This window comes from Apis florea, unplaced genomic scaffold (assembly GCF_048593485.1).
Source record: "Apis florea isolate Af1SG1 unplaced genomic scaffold, ASM4859348v1 contig_3496_pilon, whole genome shotgun sequence".
NCBI lineage: Eukaryota > Metazoa > Arthropoda > Insecta > Hymenoptera > Apidae > Apis > Apis florea.
Genome location: NW_028256773.1, coordinates 7,553,980 through 7,572,001, shown reverse-complemented (window position 1 = coordinate 7,572,001; position 18,022 = coordinate 7,553,980). Strand labels below are relative to the sequence as shown.

Below are 18,022 nucleotides of genomic sequence, written 5' to 3'. Positions count from 1 at the left end.
ACATAGTTTAGAAAAATATGTTCATATGAAACTATTGGAATTCAAATTTTGTTCATTTTCATCATTGATTATGTCGATAGATTCATTATTGTATTGTAACATAAATGTAAAAAGAGATTTTCGTGTCGTAAGAGCAACTTGAGAGAACGTTTTGCGCGTCAAAATTTCAACACAGGTTAGGATGACGATCATCCACATTTCCTGTGTTCGTTCTTTCTATTAACAATTTTGGCTGAAAGCCAAATCTTGTGATCAGTGCTTGCAAATTTCTCTTCGATGTCATTAACGTGAATTTTGTCTTCTTGTTTACAAACAAATCGATGATTGATATGGATAATTAAATTCACAAATTTAAATTAAATCTCTTTCGAATTTTAATGATATAATATTCAGCGTTGTAAGTATTTTTGATAAAATCTAATCCAAATCTAATCTAACATAACCTGAACTTATTCCAAATTTTACTCGAACCTAACCTAAATTTGTCATTCAATTTAATCTAAACTTAATTCAAGCCTTAGAAATATAGAAATAAAAATTACTCTTACATATATTTAAATTTATGTATAAATATAACCTAACTTATACTTCGATTCAAAAAGTATGATATTATGGATAGTATAGTATGTATAAATATTTTTGCGTGTATTTCGAAAACTGCTGTTATATATAAGAAAAATTATTCAAAATGATGAGATTATTAATGGAGGAAAAATATATGGAACGTGTTTTATGAATGTTCTTAATGTTCTACAATTTTTAATGATTCTTTGTTTTTACGTAACGTAAGCGATAAATATAGGCGGACAGCTGAGCTATATCATTAATTCAAAAAGGTGCAACTTAATTACGGGGTTAACTTCCAACGAATCTTTAATAGATTTTTTTTTTGTGCAGTCGGACTATCAAGGCATATTAAGAATATATAAATCACTTATATACGCCGTCTTTAAATACCTTCTTTTTATCATATTAATCTATCATTGAATAATGAAAATACATAAATGAAATATATTATTATAGCATTCCAGTTACATACATATCTATTATTTATATACTTAAAATTTCTAAAATTTAAAAAAAAAAAAATGAAATTCTTCACAACTTTTGAAATTTTTAAAATCTTTCTTCTCTCGAATTTTTGAAGATAAAAACAAGTTTTTTTCCAGAAGAATTAAATCTACAATATTCGAAATTCTTAAAATTTTCTTCTCGAATTTTTAAAATTATTTCATCTAGAAATTTTTCCTAAGAGAATGAAATATTGTATAAAGTTCCTAAAATCTTCCATCACGTGAAGGTTGAAAGGGAATTGAAAATAATCTTAAGGAAAGCCAATAAATCCGGCTTATAGAATCGAAATGCTTATAAAAATAGGAGGACTCGGGTTATTCTCGTCCAAGGATGCTGCTACGTAGGATTACACGATGTACGATGAACGATGAACGTAATTCGAAGCTATTACAACAACAGCGTTGTAATAGCGGTTGTAAGTTTAACTGTGGCGGATAATAATATGATTGTGCGTCTAGTACTCGACCCCGGGAACCGTTACAACCGCTGAAGAAGCTTCACGTTCACTGCTCTTCGTCGTTGTGTCGCTAAGCTTATGACGAAAAATAAACTTTGTAATTGACGAATTTCTTTTTAACAATGATATTTTGGATATTGTCGATAAGAACTTTTTTAAAAAAATGGCGATATATTATGATTCATGTAGCCAAGTGTTTTTTTTTTTTTTTTGGTTATTTTCATGTATTAAATTGAAGTTGATTGAATTATTTATTTGATAATTATTAATACGGATTATAATTTTAAACAGAAATATTTTAGTATATATTTTACTATATATCGTATTTTTAGGTTTAGAATAAATTTAAATTAAATTTAGGTTATATTATATAGTATAGGTTATATTATATATTAGGTTATATTATATATAAGGTTTGGCTTAAGATTAGGGGATATAATTCTAGATAAAAATATTTTAAATATTAAATACTTTACTTCAGAAATTTGAAATAAGTTTAGAATAGGTAAAATAAGTTAAGATTAGGTTATAATTTTAGATAGAAATATTTCAAATACTATATATCGTAATTTTAAGGTTTGGAATAGATTTGGCTTAGGTTCAGGGATATAGATAGATAGGATAGGTTAAGATAAGTTTAATTTAAGTTTTAATCTCTTTTGTACGACATTCACTATGTTTATAGATTATAGATACTAAAGACACACTCAACAATCAATCTATTCATTTCTTAGCTACTGACTAAAATTGACAATCGAAGAAGTTAATGTGTAATTTACTTTAATTATTTGTTATTAAATAAATATTAAAAAGGAACAAAAATTTTAGTTCTCACCTATTTTTATATAAAATAATAGTATATATATCCAAATTTATTATTCATCATCTAATTTTCCTCTCTCTTAATTCACTAAAATATTCAATATTATATTAAACTATTTTAGCATTCATTATCTAACTTTAAATTCTTGTCTCCAAATTTTTGTTATCTAATTTTCCTCTAATTTTTTTCCTCAAATTTTTCCATTTATCATAACATTCGATATCTATTATACTAAATCATTATACCATTTTGTCCCAAGGATATTTGAACAGAACTGGGATTAATTTTTTTGAAAATTTCGTGACCAAGATAACGGTGTATCGTTCATTAACGCCATCGCGTAAATTCGTTTCTCAGGTTAGTACGGGAAGCTTGGCGGTCGTGTATCAAGCGGAAGTGAAAGATTTACGAGGAGATACGTGCAAATGGCGAGGAGATGAGAAAATTTATACTACGCTGCGCCTAAGATTCGATCCGTTGGCCGCGAATTGTATTCAAATGACGATCGTGAACCCTGCGCGACCCCTCGCGTGATTACGAAACTATACGAAGGGACACTCGACTATCGCGCTACGTGAGATCACATGCTATCACATATTGCGTATGAAATCTGTTGGAAACAAATTGTTACGATCCCGATTTCGTGTCATTATGCGCGTTGTCACCCGTGAAAGGGTATCGTGGTTTTGTTCTCACGTTTCGTATGGATAAAAATAATTCTAACCTAACCTGATGAAGAATTCAGGAAGCAAAATGTAAGTTATATTCCCTTGAATTGATTCGTGAATTTTATTTTCAGAGGATTTCACAATTTGCAATAATTAGCTTGCTATTCTTTATATTTATTGATGAATTGATTTCTTTATATTTTATATCTCTATTTTATGCTTAAACATATTCGAAAAAAACTTATTGACATGTTGATTGACATGTTGATTTTCTTATGTTATTTTTAATTTCAGAAAATGATAAATATAAATAAATTCGATTAGTTTATTTGTCCTTACTTTTAATATATTTTTTTTAACTATTGAATAATTAGACTACGAATCTTTATACATTTTTGTAAAATTTTTGTAAAATTCAAATGTAAAAAAATCTAAAATATAATTTATACATACAAAAAATATAAAAGCGTTCAAAGTATATTATGCACTATAGTATTTAAAGAATATAGGTATATCTTTTGTAAAATTCTATTTCTTCAATCGTACTTGTAAAAATAGTAATAACACGTGATATTATATCAATAAATTTCTACTTAAAATCAAATTATAAAAATTTCTTATCATTCTATTAAAAGATTCTCAAAGCCAACCGGATCACAATTCTTCGGCATATTGATTTAGATTACAACGTAACAATTTTATTAATAGAGAATTATTAAAATCAAAGATTGATCGATGTTAAAACTACTTAGTTGGGTACATATTGCCTTTAAATTCACAACTTTTCACAAGAAAAGTTTCTCCATTAATGCATAATTAATTTTCCTCGTTCTTGGCTCATTCTATCACGCGGGTGACTTCAGTTAAATATATGGGATAGCTCGGTTTAGCCGATAAGGAACGTGTATTGTGTCAATTAAGCGAAAGATTGAGAAGTTAAATTTATTTCTGCGCCGTAAATTTTTTTGAAAAATCGGCGACCATATTTCCTTATATCAACATATATATTTTTTAAACATCAATAGATTGATAAATGCAAATATTTCATAATTCTAACAAAATAGATTATTATTATTACCAATTTAATTGGAATTTCAATTTTTTTTTGTTTTTAAAAACTTAAAATATATAGCAATATCTCTTTCTCGCTCCTTACACAAAAAACACTTACTTCTCAGATAACTTATTCCACTTTCAAACATTCCACTTTTAATTAATCCAAACAATTATCCATACACTATTGTAATTATCAAAATTTCTTTTCTAAACCAAATTCTAACAATTCTCGATATACTTACTTTCCAATTAACTAATTCTACTTCTCATTCTGTTTCCAATCTTTCCAAACGTTCATCATGCACTACATTATTGTAATTATGAAAAAATTTCAAGTTCTCTTTTCTAATTGTCATAAAACTTAAAAATTCCAAGACTTAAATAATAAGAAAACAGCGTTGCGACTAGCAATCAATGGAATAACGAAATTTCGGTAAATTTGCAGGCGAGCACCGAGAGTCGAGAGGCGGAAGAGCAGGGTAGCAGTACGACCTCGCCCTCGGAGGGCAGGCACGCCGACGGGACATCCGGCTCGTCCGTCCTCGAGATGGGCAGCACGGATTCGGCGGGCAGCGCCCACAGTGGCGGCCCTTCCTGTGGCCTGGTCAGCTCCCTTTTCCCGAGCAGCTGCCGTGGACGAGCCGAGGCGTTCGCCAGACGCCTCCACCGACGGCTCACGTCCCTGGGTGGCGAGAACAGTTCCCAACGAAACGAAGAATCCCCCTCGTTGCCCAAAGAGACATCCTGGTTGCGCTCCACGACAACGGCCAAGTCCATCATGAACAACACGACCAACAATCACGTTCTCCAGCACCAACCGCGCCACAATCCTGACACGGATCTCTGCTACGACTTCGATCTTGAATTCGAGGATGGCCTCAGCTCGCCCGCGGAGGAAGCCACCGCGGCGGAAGTGGCGGATCTGGTGGTGAACCAGGAGGTGTTGAAGTCGAATCATCGCAGCATCCATCACAGCTCGCCCAACGGGTCCAAAGCAGTGCTCTCCAGCATAGATTCTGAGTCTGGCTACGCGTACGCATCCCCGTTGCTAGGCACGTCACCGGACAGCGATTCCTCCGATATTTTCTTCGATCCAGAGTCATCCGACGTGGAGAAGTCGAAGAACGAGATGTTCTTCGATCCCGTGACCACGTCCGACAGCGAGATCACTACGTCAAATCTGTCTAACGGATGCGACACCAAAGCGAAGAATGCCGCCTCCTATCGCAGAAAGCTGGACTTCAACGTGGTGGAACATTCCGAGGACACGTCCGAGTCGAGCGCCTCGTACAGGAAGAGCAACGCGGTGTGCGACGGCAACAAGGAGGCAAGGAAGAACGACACGTCGGTGTGCAGCTCGGAGGATTCGAACGACAGAAACTCGCAGGAAACGTCCACATCGCCCAGCCATGAGTCGCTGTGGAGCACGTTCGACGAGAGCACCGTCTCTCTCCAGGACGAAAGTCCCTCCAAATTGAATGTCCCTGGCTTGAGCATGCAGAATCGATTGCCCAAGTCGCATTCCGACTCCGAGATACCCGTAAACGGATCGAGGATCGTGATCGGTTGCTCATTGAACAGGAGAGACGAGACGGTGGTGCAACACGCCGATGGTACCGACGAGGTCGATTTCGTGAACGGTTTGTCGGAGAATGGGAAGCTCGAGGACATTAAGAACGCTAGGAATCTTGCCAAAGAGGAGTCTCCGGATTCGTCCGATACGTACGAGGAGGATCTCCCTTACGACGAGGAGAAGCCGCAACACTCGTCGAAAAACGTCCTCAAGTTGGATGAGATCGACGGTGGAAACGAGACGGTCAACGATCGTTCCACATACACCGGCACGACGAACAGTATCCCTGGTGCTTTCACTCTGGAATATCCCGTATCGGATGGGATGACCGAGATAACGAAGAACGAGGTACAAATAGAGAACGGAACCGTGACGAATAGCAGCGACGAGGACAAGATGTGTCTTCTTCTGCACAAACTGGCGACCAGTCCAACCGTAAAGGACGACGTTGTTCGCGTCGTGGATCAGGAGCCACGGGAAGACATCGAGGAGCAAGAGGAGGAAGAGGAGGAGGAGGAGGAGGAAGAGGAGGAGAGACCACAAAAGATCAGACGAAGTTCTTCTTTAAAAACGGGGAAAACTCCACCTGGCACGCCTGGCAGGAAGAAGATCGTCCGATTCGCGGATGTGCTAGGCCTAGATCTTGCCGACGTGCGCACTTTCTTGGACGAGATCCCGAAAATCCCCAACTCAGCCTATAGCGACTTGATCTACGACGATATCTTCCAGAAGGACACGAGTCCCGTCAATACGAGCCCCTTGCCGAATTCCAGCCAATGGGGGGCCAGATACGTGGAAAGCAGGCGTGGCTCCACATGCGCGATCCCTCCCCGTAAATTGGACAGAACTTTGGTGCCTCTGTTCCAACAGCCTGGCGGCCAACCCAACTTCCTCGACCTGGTTCGGGAACGTCGCGTGTGCCTGGAGAATGTGCTCGTCCAGGATCCTCTCGCGTTCTGCATCCAAGGCACTGTCCGCGTGATCAACCTCGATTTCCACAAATCGGTGCACATCAGATACACGTTGAACTCGTGGCGTAATTTCAGCGATCTGCAGGCCACCTACGTGCCTAACTCGTGCGACGGTTTCAGCGACAAATTCTCGTTCCTTCTCTACTGTCATACGTTGCCAGTCGGCCAGAGACTCGAATTCGCCGTTCGATTCCAGTGCAAAGGCGAGCAGTACTGGGACAACAACGCTGGCTTGAATTACTGTTTCCAGTGTTTACCAGCCTCGCCGACCGTTGGCTATATACCGATCACGGCACAAGCGAACCAACATCATCACGATTGGTCACCCGTGTTCTATTGACCGATTACCGTATGCAATGCCCGCACGGGTTGCGTTGTGGGTGTTGGTCGCCACGTGGATACACCATCGGAGACGAAGAATCTGAATTGGGGAGGACCCGAACGAGAGGAAGGCTAACGACAGAGATAGATAGAAGAAGTGGAACAGTGTCGATGAAGAAGGGAAGGGAGAGCCTATGGTTGTATAAACGTTCCTAGAGTACATATATATATACATATACATACATATATATATATATCTACTGTACATATTTGTCTCGCGTCGATCGAGAAGGAACTGGTGGCAGCATCGAAGAGGGCAGCACTGGCGTCAATTATTCCTTCCTGCCGCATGATCGCGTGAAACTTGATGCACTCGTTATAGACTGATTTTTTACACACGTTCGTTGTTCCTTGTTTTACGAGCGAGAATCCGCAATTACGGTTATAGATGGTGGTTTTTAGAAGAGACGCTGAGGTATTCTTGGAAAGAAAATGGGATTTGGAAAGCGAGCATGAAACATTCGAAACTTCGTCAACGAAGAGCATGATGATGAGGATTATATTTTTCACGTTCCTAGAAAGTACCTAATATAATTCTACAAGATTTCACGCCAAAACTGAGCCTAATGTGTCTAAAAAATAGCACACACATCGATTAGAGTTGGAAATGTTGGCGCTTAAAAGGAGACTGTTTTACGAAACGAGACATTCGTTGGAAGGATTTTTGCTTTGAAAGGTGGTATCGCTTCGAGGAGGCTTTTTTTTCTTTTTTTTTCTCTCCTAACTATTTTTTAAATATTAAACAAGTATCGTTGAATCGATTCGTTAAGGTTTGAACAAACCTCTCTCGACGAACTTTTATCTACACAGAAAACATATCCGCTCGGCAAATTTTCGAGATTATGATCCGGGTCTTGTTTGAGATGAATGTTTTATTTAGTTCAGTGACCTAGCATACTTTTAGCAACGATAGATGGTACGAGTAAAATAATTGAAAATATTTGGAGACTAAGTATTCGATCGAAATCAATTCGATCTGTGCCAATCTGATCTAGTGCCATTATATGAAATCGGAAAGAATCGCAAGAATCGATATATCATCGATAATATATCATCGTATCTTGTTTGTAAAAACGTTTCGAATGAAATGTGATAATTAACGATTGACGAATATTTCTTTCCTGATTCCGAATTTCAATCATGTGATCGTCGCAAATCAGGGAAATCGAGGCCTGATCTATCAATAAATACTATATCACTGTATAAGTCGTCGAAATAATGTCGAAATAACCGATCAATCACAATTTTATTTTTATCACGCATATGAATTTCTATACTCGCCAGGATGCCAGAAATGTGACGAAAATTTTTAATCTTGTTATAAACGGAGAAGGTTTGTGTTAATTTTTAACAATAAATCTATCTTTTTGTTTTATTATTAATTTTAATTTTTTAATTTTTTTTATAGTGCAAATATACTGATGATCAAAAGTTTGGAGTCACTAATGTAAAGATCGATGCGAAATTTGAAGAAAAGTTAGGTTAGAATTTTTTTTTATTTTGAGAAGTCTTTCACAAATAACTGTAACAACTATAATATTGATAACATGAATGTAATTGGAAAAGAGATTCCAAATATAGTAATGCACTTTACATCGTGACTTAGATATGACATCACTAGAGACTAGACACAAGATACTAATCTAATAAGGAACGATGAAAGAAGAACCGTTGGAACTGATAGAAGGCGCGTTGCTTGGCAACGTAACGTCATCATACGAATCGCATTAGCGCATCTCATTGCCAAGTAACGCGCTCACCATTCTCTACTACGTCACTATCTAAATGACATCAGACAATGATATTGAGAATTGTACAGTTATCATCTAATTAGTTATCTCTATAAATAGATATTCTTGGAATTGATGAATTGAAATATAACCAAATATTATAAAAGAAAAGAAAGACAATGAAAATGTTTGCTCAGTGAAAATTTTGAAAAATTGTTAAGGATATTTCTATATCGACTATATAATTCCAATCTATGCCAACTAATTATTTGATTAAATGTTGATAGAAAAAATAAAATGAAAAAAATTAAAATTAAAATCGAAGAAATTTGCTCGATAATTTCGTTCATTTTTGCGCTTCCTGGCATAATGCGTGAGTGATGATTTATTTTCGTTAAATCTCACTGTGTGCTTAACCTATACTAGTGTTGTCTACTCAATCCAAGCTAGCAATTAGACGAGTCAAACCGAGGACAAGATTATTCTGAGGACATTTTCAGCGTTTTGGCAACGATTCGAAAATGGTGAGTCACAATAGTGGGCACATTGTGCATTAAAAGAAGCAACATTAGCAATATTGTCTGTTGTCGTGTGTCCGGGTTTCGCATTTAGAAATGTGATCGTGTTTTATTCCATTTGAATAGCGAAACGATAAGTGACAACAGTGGTTATTAACTAAACTCGATAAATGATTAATAAGATCACAAGAATAATGAACCAATTTATAATTGACAACCTTTTACCTTCGCGAGTGTATGTATATGATCGAGAGAGAAAGAAATAATAATCGAATAGCGTGCACAATTTGAAATTATACGAAATAATATATAAATATATATATATATTTTAGTATTTCACGACATCACGATATTTTTTAGTAATGTTGAGTAGAGATGGGTCGAAACCTGATTCTTGGATCTACAAAAATTTATTGAAAGATTGTCAAATTCTCGAAAATCGGAATAGTCTTTTTTTTTCTTTTTTCTCAATATTAAAATTTATATATTATTATATATTATTTATATATATATATTTATATGTATAAATATATATATATTTATTTATATATTATATATTAAAATTTTAATAAATTTTTGTTTCTGTTCAAACTCAAAGTAAACCATTTTGACTAGCAAAGTAATCTGCCAATTGGATTTTAATTATTTCTAAATATTCAATATCTTTGAATGGCAATTAACTTGTCAAATTTTGGAAATTTAATTTTTCTCTTAAATTATTCAAATAAAATTTCATATAATGAATTTATTTGAGTCTCTAATCCGAAGAATTTGTAATTTGAAAAATTGCAAATCTCGAAATTTCCTTGGATGTTTCAAGGTTTCGAGTATCATCCCATCCCTATTTCCTAATGTTAAGCGTTTCTTTTGTAATTCCGACCACTGTTACCGTATTTGACCATCGAAGGTACAATGATGATTAAAGTTTAAGTAGTAACAGCAATATAATGTTAACAAAGAAACGAACGAATGATATTAAGATTTCACTATATATATATATATTCTTAAGATATTTTTTGTAACAATTTTCATCGTGAACAAGTGCTTTCTATACAATACACATAGAGAACATTATACAAATTGTACATAACTGGCGTCAGTATTGGTGGCAAATGTGTCTCGAAGAATAGATTGTTTTCTGTACAAATTAATCAATTTTTAATCATATATATATATATTATAATATTTACAGTTTCTCCTGAAAGTTATACGCAAGTTTTTATTGTATATATATATACACATATATATACATATACGTATATATCGATATATTTTAAACGATGATATATTTACAATACGATTATCGAATTCTTAATTATCGGATATCGTGTTTTATTTTTTCGTGTTTCTTTCTTTTTTTATATGGCCAATATGAATCTTACCTAATTTTTATATCAAACGCATGGATATCGTTGCATTGCTATTTTATTCTCTTTTTATTTTATCATATTATTAACACGAGGGACAGAATATTTATTAATCGATTCATTCATGTAAATGTTTCTTTCCTTCTCCATCAATAAGAGGAAATATTTTTAAATTTCTCTTAAGAGATACTTTTTGTAAAAAAATGAAATTTTTTTCTGTTTTTTTTTTAAATATTTGTTTGTTTTTTATGTTTCAATGAAAACATTTTTTTAGCAATTTTTTTAAATCTATTATTATTTCATATTAAAATTATTTTATTCAATTTTTATATAAAATATAGATTCATGGTTTAATTATCAGATAAAGTAATTAAGAGTGAAATAAAATAGAAAATTGTGCCATTAGTGATTTTTAATAGTAAATAAAAGTTCTATAATGGTATTTTAAATGGTATTGTGTTATAATAATATAAGCCATTTAAAAATATTGTTTTCATTGATTTTATTAATTTTTTATTAATTTATTTTTTGTTCATAACTTTTGAGAGTTTCACTCTCAAATGTATTCATACTTGTTGATAGAAAATTGTTGTATAGTTTTCTGATCTACACTAATATTCAAAAATTTGAAAGCAATCATATTTTTATATGAAATAAAAAATCTTAATAAATAAATATTATATAAGTAATCACTAATGATAAATATTAACATTGACAATTTTCTTTCAACAAAAAAAATTAATAAAATGCCCAAAATTTATTCAAAGATAATAAAAAAGAATATGGCCATTTTAAAAATTTAATTCTAATTTGTATTTTTTTTTTATTTTATTATATTATATTATTCATCAAGCTTTGATTTATTTTTTATTTACTAAATTCCTTATTACTTTCAAAATTTTTTATTAATAGTGTATGTGAATATAAGAATGGATCAATGAAAACTTTTATTGAAAAAGTTAAATTTAGGCGCATGATAACCACCATTATTGAAGCCCTTCACATTACTCAACACAAAATCTATTAAAAGGAAACCTTTCCTATAGATTATCCTTTGTATATATACACATCTTAAAAGAAAAAAGGAAACAAAGTTAAATTTTATTCTGGTTAACTACAGAAAGAATATTCTTCCATTAGAATGATGGTTATCGATATTTATAAAGACAATTATATCAAAGTCATCAATTAAAATATTTTAATTATATGTTGTGGAAAATAAAGTTTAATGTGCAAGATATTTCATTAAGTATATAAAAAAATATATATATATATATATTTATCTTTCATACCTTTGTAATATCTTTTTTGTGACTTCTGTTGTGAAAATTTGATATCTATATTTGATTCATAAAGCACAAATTATTCAAAGTACAACGGAGATGAAATAGGAATTGAAATAAAAATGCATAATGAAAAGGAATCTTGAAAAATGAAATAAGAAGAGACAGTCTACTGCCAGATACTTTTTGTGTTCAATTCAGTAGAAACTTTGTTTCTGTAATTTTCACTTCAGATGCATTATTCTGAAAATTTTTCTAAAAAAAAAATATATGTATATCATTCAAAATATATAATACTATTAATAAATAATTTTTATAAAAACATCTATTATTATTCATTAGCACAAGTTTTAATTTCAAATAATAGGAAAGATTCTTTAAATCTTTTATCATAAAATTTCTGAAGTGTCTTGCACATCAAACTAAAAAAAACTAAAAACGAAATATTATGAAATGAAAGCAATTTATATTGTCCATAATTGTTGAAACTTATAGAATACATATTATAAATTTTGTAAATTTCAGGATGTCACTCAAGAAGAATGATATAAATTTTTTAATGCAATTTTGATCATTGTAAAATTGCAACAATATAAATGTAAAAAAATTGTTATGATTATCACGTGACATCTTGAATAAACTGGATATGAGTTATTTTTGTTAATCTTCGTTCGTATTTTATATATTATCGTCATCTCGTTCGTAAGATTCTCCATTGTGTAAGAGAGATCGATTTCCATTTTTTTTGAGAATCTGCGTAATCGAGAAATCGAAATACACGTATAATTTTAATCTCGAACGTAGAAATATATTTTGACATCGTGCCATTTTTCTTCATACGTTTCATCATACGTTTTCGTTTCGAACTCTTTTAATGTTTATATACTCATGATCGTATACAGAAATTTGTTCGAAAATTGATCATAATTTATATCTATTTAATCTTTATGTTTATACTCAAAATTCTTAACCCAACTTTTGATTAATCTAGTAATTTCTAGTAATTTTCTATTAACAAAATTTAGAAAAAAAAATATTTGATAAAAATTTAGTTTTGAATAAATATAATAATACTTGGATATCTGAATAACCAAATATTGACATAAAGATTAAAAAATCCAAGAAAATTGATTAATCAAAAATTAACATAAAGAAAATTCTTGTGCTTCCTATTAAGTTAAACTTTCTAGTCTTTTTAATCAGCGTGTAGTCATTTACGAGAAAAGGAACAATGATCATTAAATCGTGTGAATGTTTTCATTGCAATAAATAGAAACTTTTTGAAATCTTGTTTTATCGTCGAAAAAACGACGTTTCTACGTTCGAGATTGAACGAAGGAAAAACCCATAGTTATAACAGTAGTATATTTTTATATTCTAATGTACATGTAAGAATACAAGTTGCACCTCTAGTCCGTAGAGCCGTGAGCTTTCGTCCAATTACCGAGCCTTTTGCAGTTTTTAACAAAAAATGAGAAGAAAAAAAGGGAAAATTAATTAAAAAAATAAAAAAAATCTACATTACTGAAGTGTTAAGGTGCGAGAGAAAAATAGAAAAAGAGGAGGAAAAATTATATGTATATGTATGATATGTGTGTCTATGTTTATGTGTGCGTATAAAGTGTACGTAGTTGAGAATGAAAAGAATGAAAGAGAAGTAAAAAAGGATGGAAATGTTAATATGGATCTTTCTGTTTATTTTTAATAGTTATTTTTACTTTATAATTTCAACTTTTAATCATTTAACACGTCTGTTTCTTTCCTTTTTTATCTCTGCCTTTTCTGAATCCTCTTGCATTATAATTTATTAATTAGTAATATCAATCAATTGAGATTGTAGATAATGTACTTTTTTTCAAAATTTTATAATATCGAATCAAATTGAATAATCAGTTGATTTACGATTAATAAAAGTTTATTTGATCAAATTTTTTACTACAATATATAACAAAGATTTCACAATCAAATTTATCTTTATCAAATTTTTTTTCTTTCAGAAGAAAAAAAAATTATTTTGAGTTAAAGTTCTCTTTTATATATAGGATTTAAATTTTTTTCAAAAAAATATTTATTCCATTGAGAGTTTTATATGTAATTATATTGAAAAAAAATTTTGTTATGAATTCTCCGATTAATTATATTAGTAATTAAACTGGTAATTAAAATTAGTAAATATTAATAATTTGTATTTTTTTAAAATTCCATTAATTTCAAAATTTCGTTAATAATATTAGTTTAATCGTGCAGGAGGGCACAGATCTGAAAGAAAAATTCCTATATTTATTGAATCATCGTTCTTTGCTTACTATTTTCGTTTCTCTTCCAAACTTCTTTTTCCTAGGAAAAAACAATGCTTAAAGGCAGCGTTTTTTGCAAGATTAATTGCAATTTTTTTTTGTGAATGAGTTTTGTTTTTTTTTTTTTTTTTTTTTTTTTTTATGAATAATCATTTATCGTTATTCATAAAAGAAGTCCGAAAGCGCGGATCTGTGGATAGGTGCTTGAATCAGAGCCAAGACTGACCGATACAATTTTCATAGACTTCTGCTTTTTTTTTTTTTTTACTTTTTGTCGCATAAATAATTGTAAATAATGTGAATTCATTGGGTTTATGAACAATGCTTATGATTTATGATTATTAGACTGCGTATAATTATGCAAATTTGTATAAATATAAGTGAAGAAATGTCGGAACTTAAATGTCGAGTTAGTTTAATATTTTGTACGTGTTTTGTTTATTATGTGCCCTTTGTGCATTTTTGTCCATGAATGCATGTATTTATATACGCAGTCCAATAATTAAAGGACCAACAGGAAGAAAAATTAATTGGCAGACTACGGATGTTCGTGCAAATTAAAATTTTTCATAAACGTAAAATAAATATATCATGATATACTTCATTTTGTATATTTTATGTACTTTTTCCATATAATATATATATATATATTTTGTACATTTTTTTCCATATCTAAATGCATTAATATCCGCAGTTTATTGATGAGTTACATTTTTCAGTTTTTGCAAAAGATCATTTTTCAACTCATGATTAAAAGTAATTGTTATAATAATTACATATTAATCACCAGTTTTATCAGTTACTTTTAATTACTAGATTAAAAAAAAAAATGAAAAATCAATAAAAATGAACTCATCAATTTTCTCTTCTTCTGTGCTTTTCAATTATAATTATACGAATCATTGAAAAGTTGGAACAAGAAAATTAAGGGAAAAACCGCAAAGAGCGATGATGTTCCGTTACCGATCCTGAAAACCTTATTTTTATATAATTATTTCATTGTTACACAAGATATAGCGCGATTCGAACTGAAAAATTGTTGAATTCTTGTTCTTGTATGAAAAAAATGTTTCAAAAAATTTCTTCATTACTAAACTCTGCATTATTTTATTTTCAACCATTCGAGCAAAGAATTATTATTCTCTGTAACGACATATTCTGAATCACGTTATATCACATTGTTCCCTAAATATGAAACAATAATACTCATGAAAAGAAATGTCTGTAAATGTCTGTATCCAAAATCCTGTTTTACAATTTATTTCTTGTATTTCACAATGCAACATTTCGTCTGTAAACGAGCCTATTTACATAGCTTTAAATTTCAAAGATGGAATAATCTTATGAAGAAATTCGTCGTTGATAACAATGTAATCGTTTCACTCGATATTTTCGATCGGTCGAAGGCCATGGTAGGAGCAGTAATTGCGCGTTCATCAAAACATTTTTTTTTTTTTGTGTTTTTTTTTTTATATATATATATATATCTTTATAGGGCCTGCGCGTAATCTGTACGATAGTATAAAAATAAAAGCGTCTCTTACTGTGCCTCCCTTTATCTACATTTTTAATTACTGTTTCGATTATTTGCGAAAGGTCAGTGATGTTGTATAGATATGAAATATATACGATTTATAGAAGAATAAGGTTGAAAAAAGAAAGAATGAAATTGTTATTTTCTGCGTATTATATTTATATTTATTTTGTACAGGAAAAAAATACGAGATATTTTTATAAATTTGTTGAATCGATATGGTTATATGTATATGGATTTTGAACGATGAATTTGAAATACGGATACGATTATCTTTTATTCTCTTCGATGTTTTGCATTACTTACGCGGAAATACGTGATAGAAATCATGTTTCTTCTACAGTTCCTCTGTAATATGTGAAACAGTGTTTCTCAACTTTTTCGAGACGCGTCTCCTCTTTTGTAATATTGTTCGAATTATTTTTAACCTCCTCCAAATATGTTTCACTCCTTGGATAATAATTAAAAAAATAACTTTAGAAACGCTAAGAAATGATATTGTAACACTTAAAAAGAACATTTATTCATAACTTTTCGTATCTCTTTGGTATTTCAACTTGTATGGTAAAAAATGAAAAAATGATTTTATTTATTTATAAAAATATTTCAACTCTGGTACTTCAATCCTTGTATTCTAATCTTTATTAATAACGCGTGACAATTGATATTCTTAAAATATAATCTTTGATAAAAAATATTCGATCATCTGTTAAAATAGTATTTTCTTGAAATTGGATCGAAGAATTTTCTGGAAAAGAAATCACTTTGGAAGGATTATTTTATTACGCACAAACAAACTTTCTGCCAAATAGAGTGAGAATAAATCAAAAATAACAGAGTCAAAGGGATCATAAATTAGCGATTCATAAGTTGAGAACCACTGATACAAAGAGTCATTTGTGCTGCTCAATAATTTGCGTTATGAAAATTACTTAAGAAAAATTATCACGTTGCTTGAACAAGACTTAATTTGAATTTTAACTGGACTTAATTGAATTTTTCATTGATCAAAAGTTAATTCATTAACTCCATCTCGTTTCACAAATAAATATCAATCATTCTTTTGTTTTCGAAAGCAATATACAATCTCTGGATAATAGATAATAAATTTTACAGTGGAGTTAATCAAAACTGGTCTCTGAAAAAGTTTCATTACGAAATGAAAAGAAAAGCAACGTTGCTTCAGACTGATAACAACAATTGCTAAGATTTTATGCACTTTTACCGAAAGAAAAATTTAAAAATTTAAAAAAAAAAAAAAAAAAAAAAAAAAAAAAGAAAGAAAGAAAAAAAAAGGAAAAAGAGAGAGAATGTCATATGTGTATACAACAAAAATATACGTATTGTAGCTGATGTAACGGTCAATTTGGTTTTATAAATATCCCTTTTCCTTTTTTTTCTCCTTCCGCCATTAATACGTCGACAAAATTCTATTTTTAATCTCATAACGTTTGTTTGGATGTTTCTTCTTGTTAGGTTAGTTTATGTTACAAATTTTATTGTTACGTAGGGACGAACGTGGCGTGGGTAATAGTGTTTTAGATTCTAATGGAAGGGTTAATTGCGATAGAACGCGATGAGCGAATGTTTGATGGAGGAATGAGAAAAGTATATCTACACAAGTATAAATAGAGACGTATCTGTAACACATGTTCTATATATGTTATTGAGACAATAAACGGAAGACCGATCGACAGTCTCTTTTTCTTTTCTCCTTTTGATCCTTTTTATATGTATCTTTGAAAGAATTTATTTTTTATGGGATAAATCTTTCGGATCGTTTAGAATACGAAAAATAATCTAATATATCTGGTATTGCTATCTTGGCGTCGTTATTTTTCTTCATAGCAAAAAATGTTTAAAAAAGATAAAAGTTAAATGATTTCGAGAGGGCATAATGTGATGCAATTACTTTTTTCTTTCGAGAATTCGTGGAGGATATATGAAGGTCATATATATATATATATATTTTTTTTTTTTAATAAAATCATATATTTTGTAACGAATAAATGTAGAATATTCTCTATAAAAAACTATGCTTAAAATATTTATAACTAAAACCTATTAGTTTAGGAGATATTTCAGATGGTACAGTTATATGGAACACTAAGTATGATATAATTACAGTATTCTAAAACTACAATGATAACGAGATTAGCCTCGCATTATCTTTTATTTTGCATACATCAAAAAGAAATTTTAAAGAAAGATCGTAAAATTCGTAAAAAGTATTGATTGTGATGCGTTTAGTTTTTATTAAAATTTTAGTGAAAAAAGTTTACTTATTAAA

At 30.9% G+C, this 18,022-nt stretch overlaps 1 protein-coding gene across 4 annotated transcripts in view; it reads left to right on the top strand.

The window, feature by feature from the left end:
* The window catches only part of Gbs-76A (Glycogen binding subunit 76A), a 77,456-nt gene extending 60,028 nt beyond the window's left edge, over positions 1 to 17,428 (top strand). For all 4 annotated transcript variants that reach the window (XM_086913621.1, XM_086913619.1, XM_031920418.2 and 1 more), the window contains one exon: positions 4,524 to 17,428. In XM_086913621.1, coding sequence (XP_086769747.1) covers positions 4,626 to 6,962 — 2,337 coding nt within the window. In that variant the 5' untranslated portion in view covers positions 4,524 to 4,625 and the 3' untranslated portion in view covers positions 6,963 to 17,428. The remainder of the gene's footprint in view (positions 1 to 4,523) is intronic.
* The last annotated feature ends 594 nt before the right edge of the window (positions 17,429 to 18,022 follow it).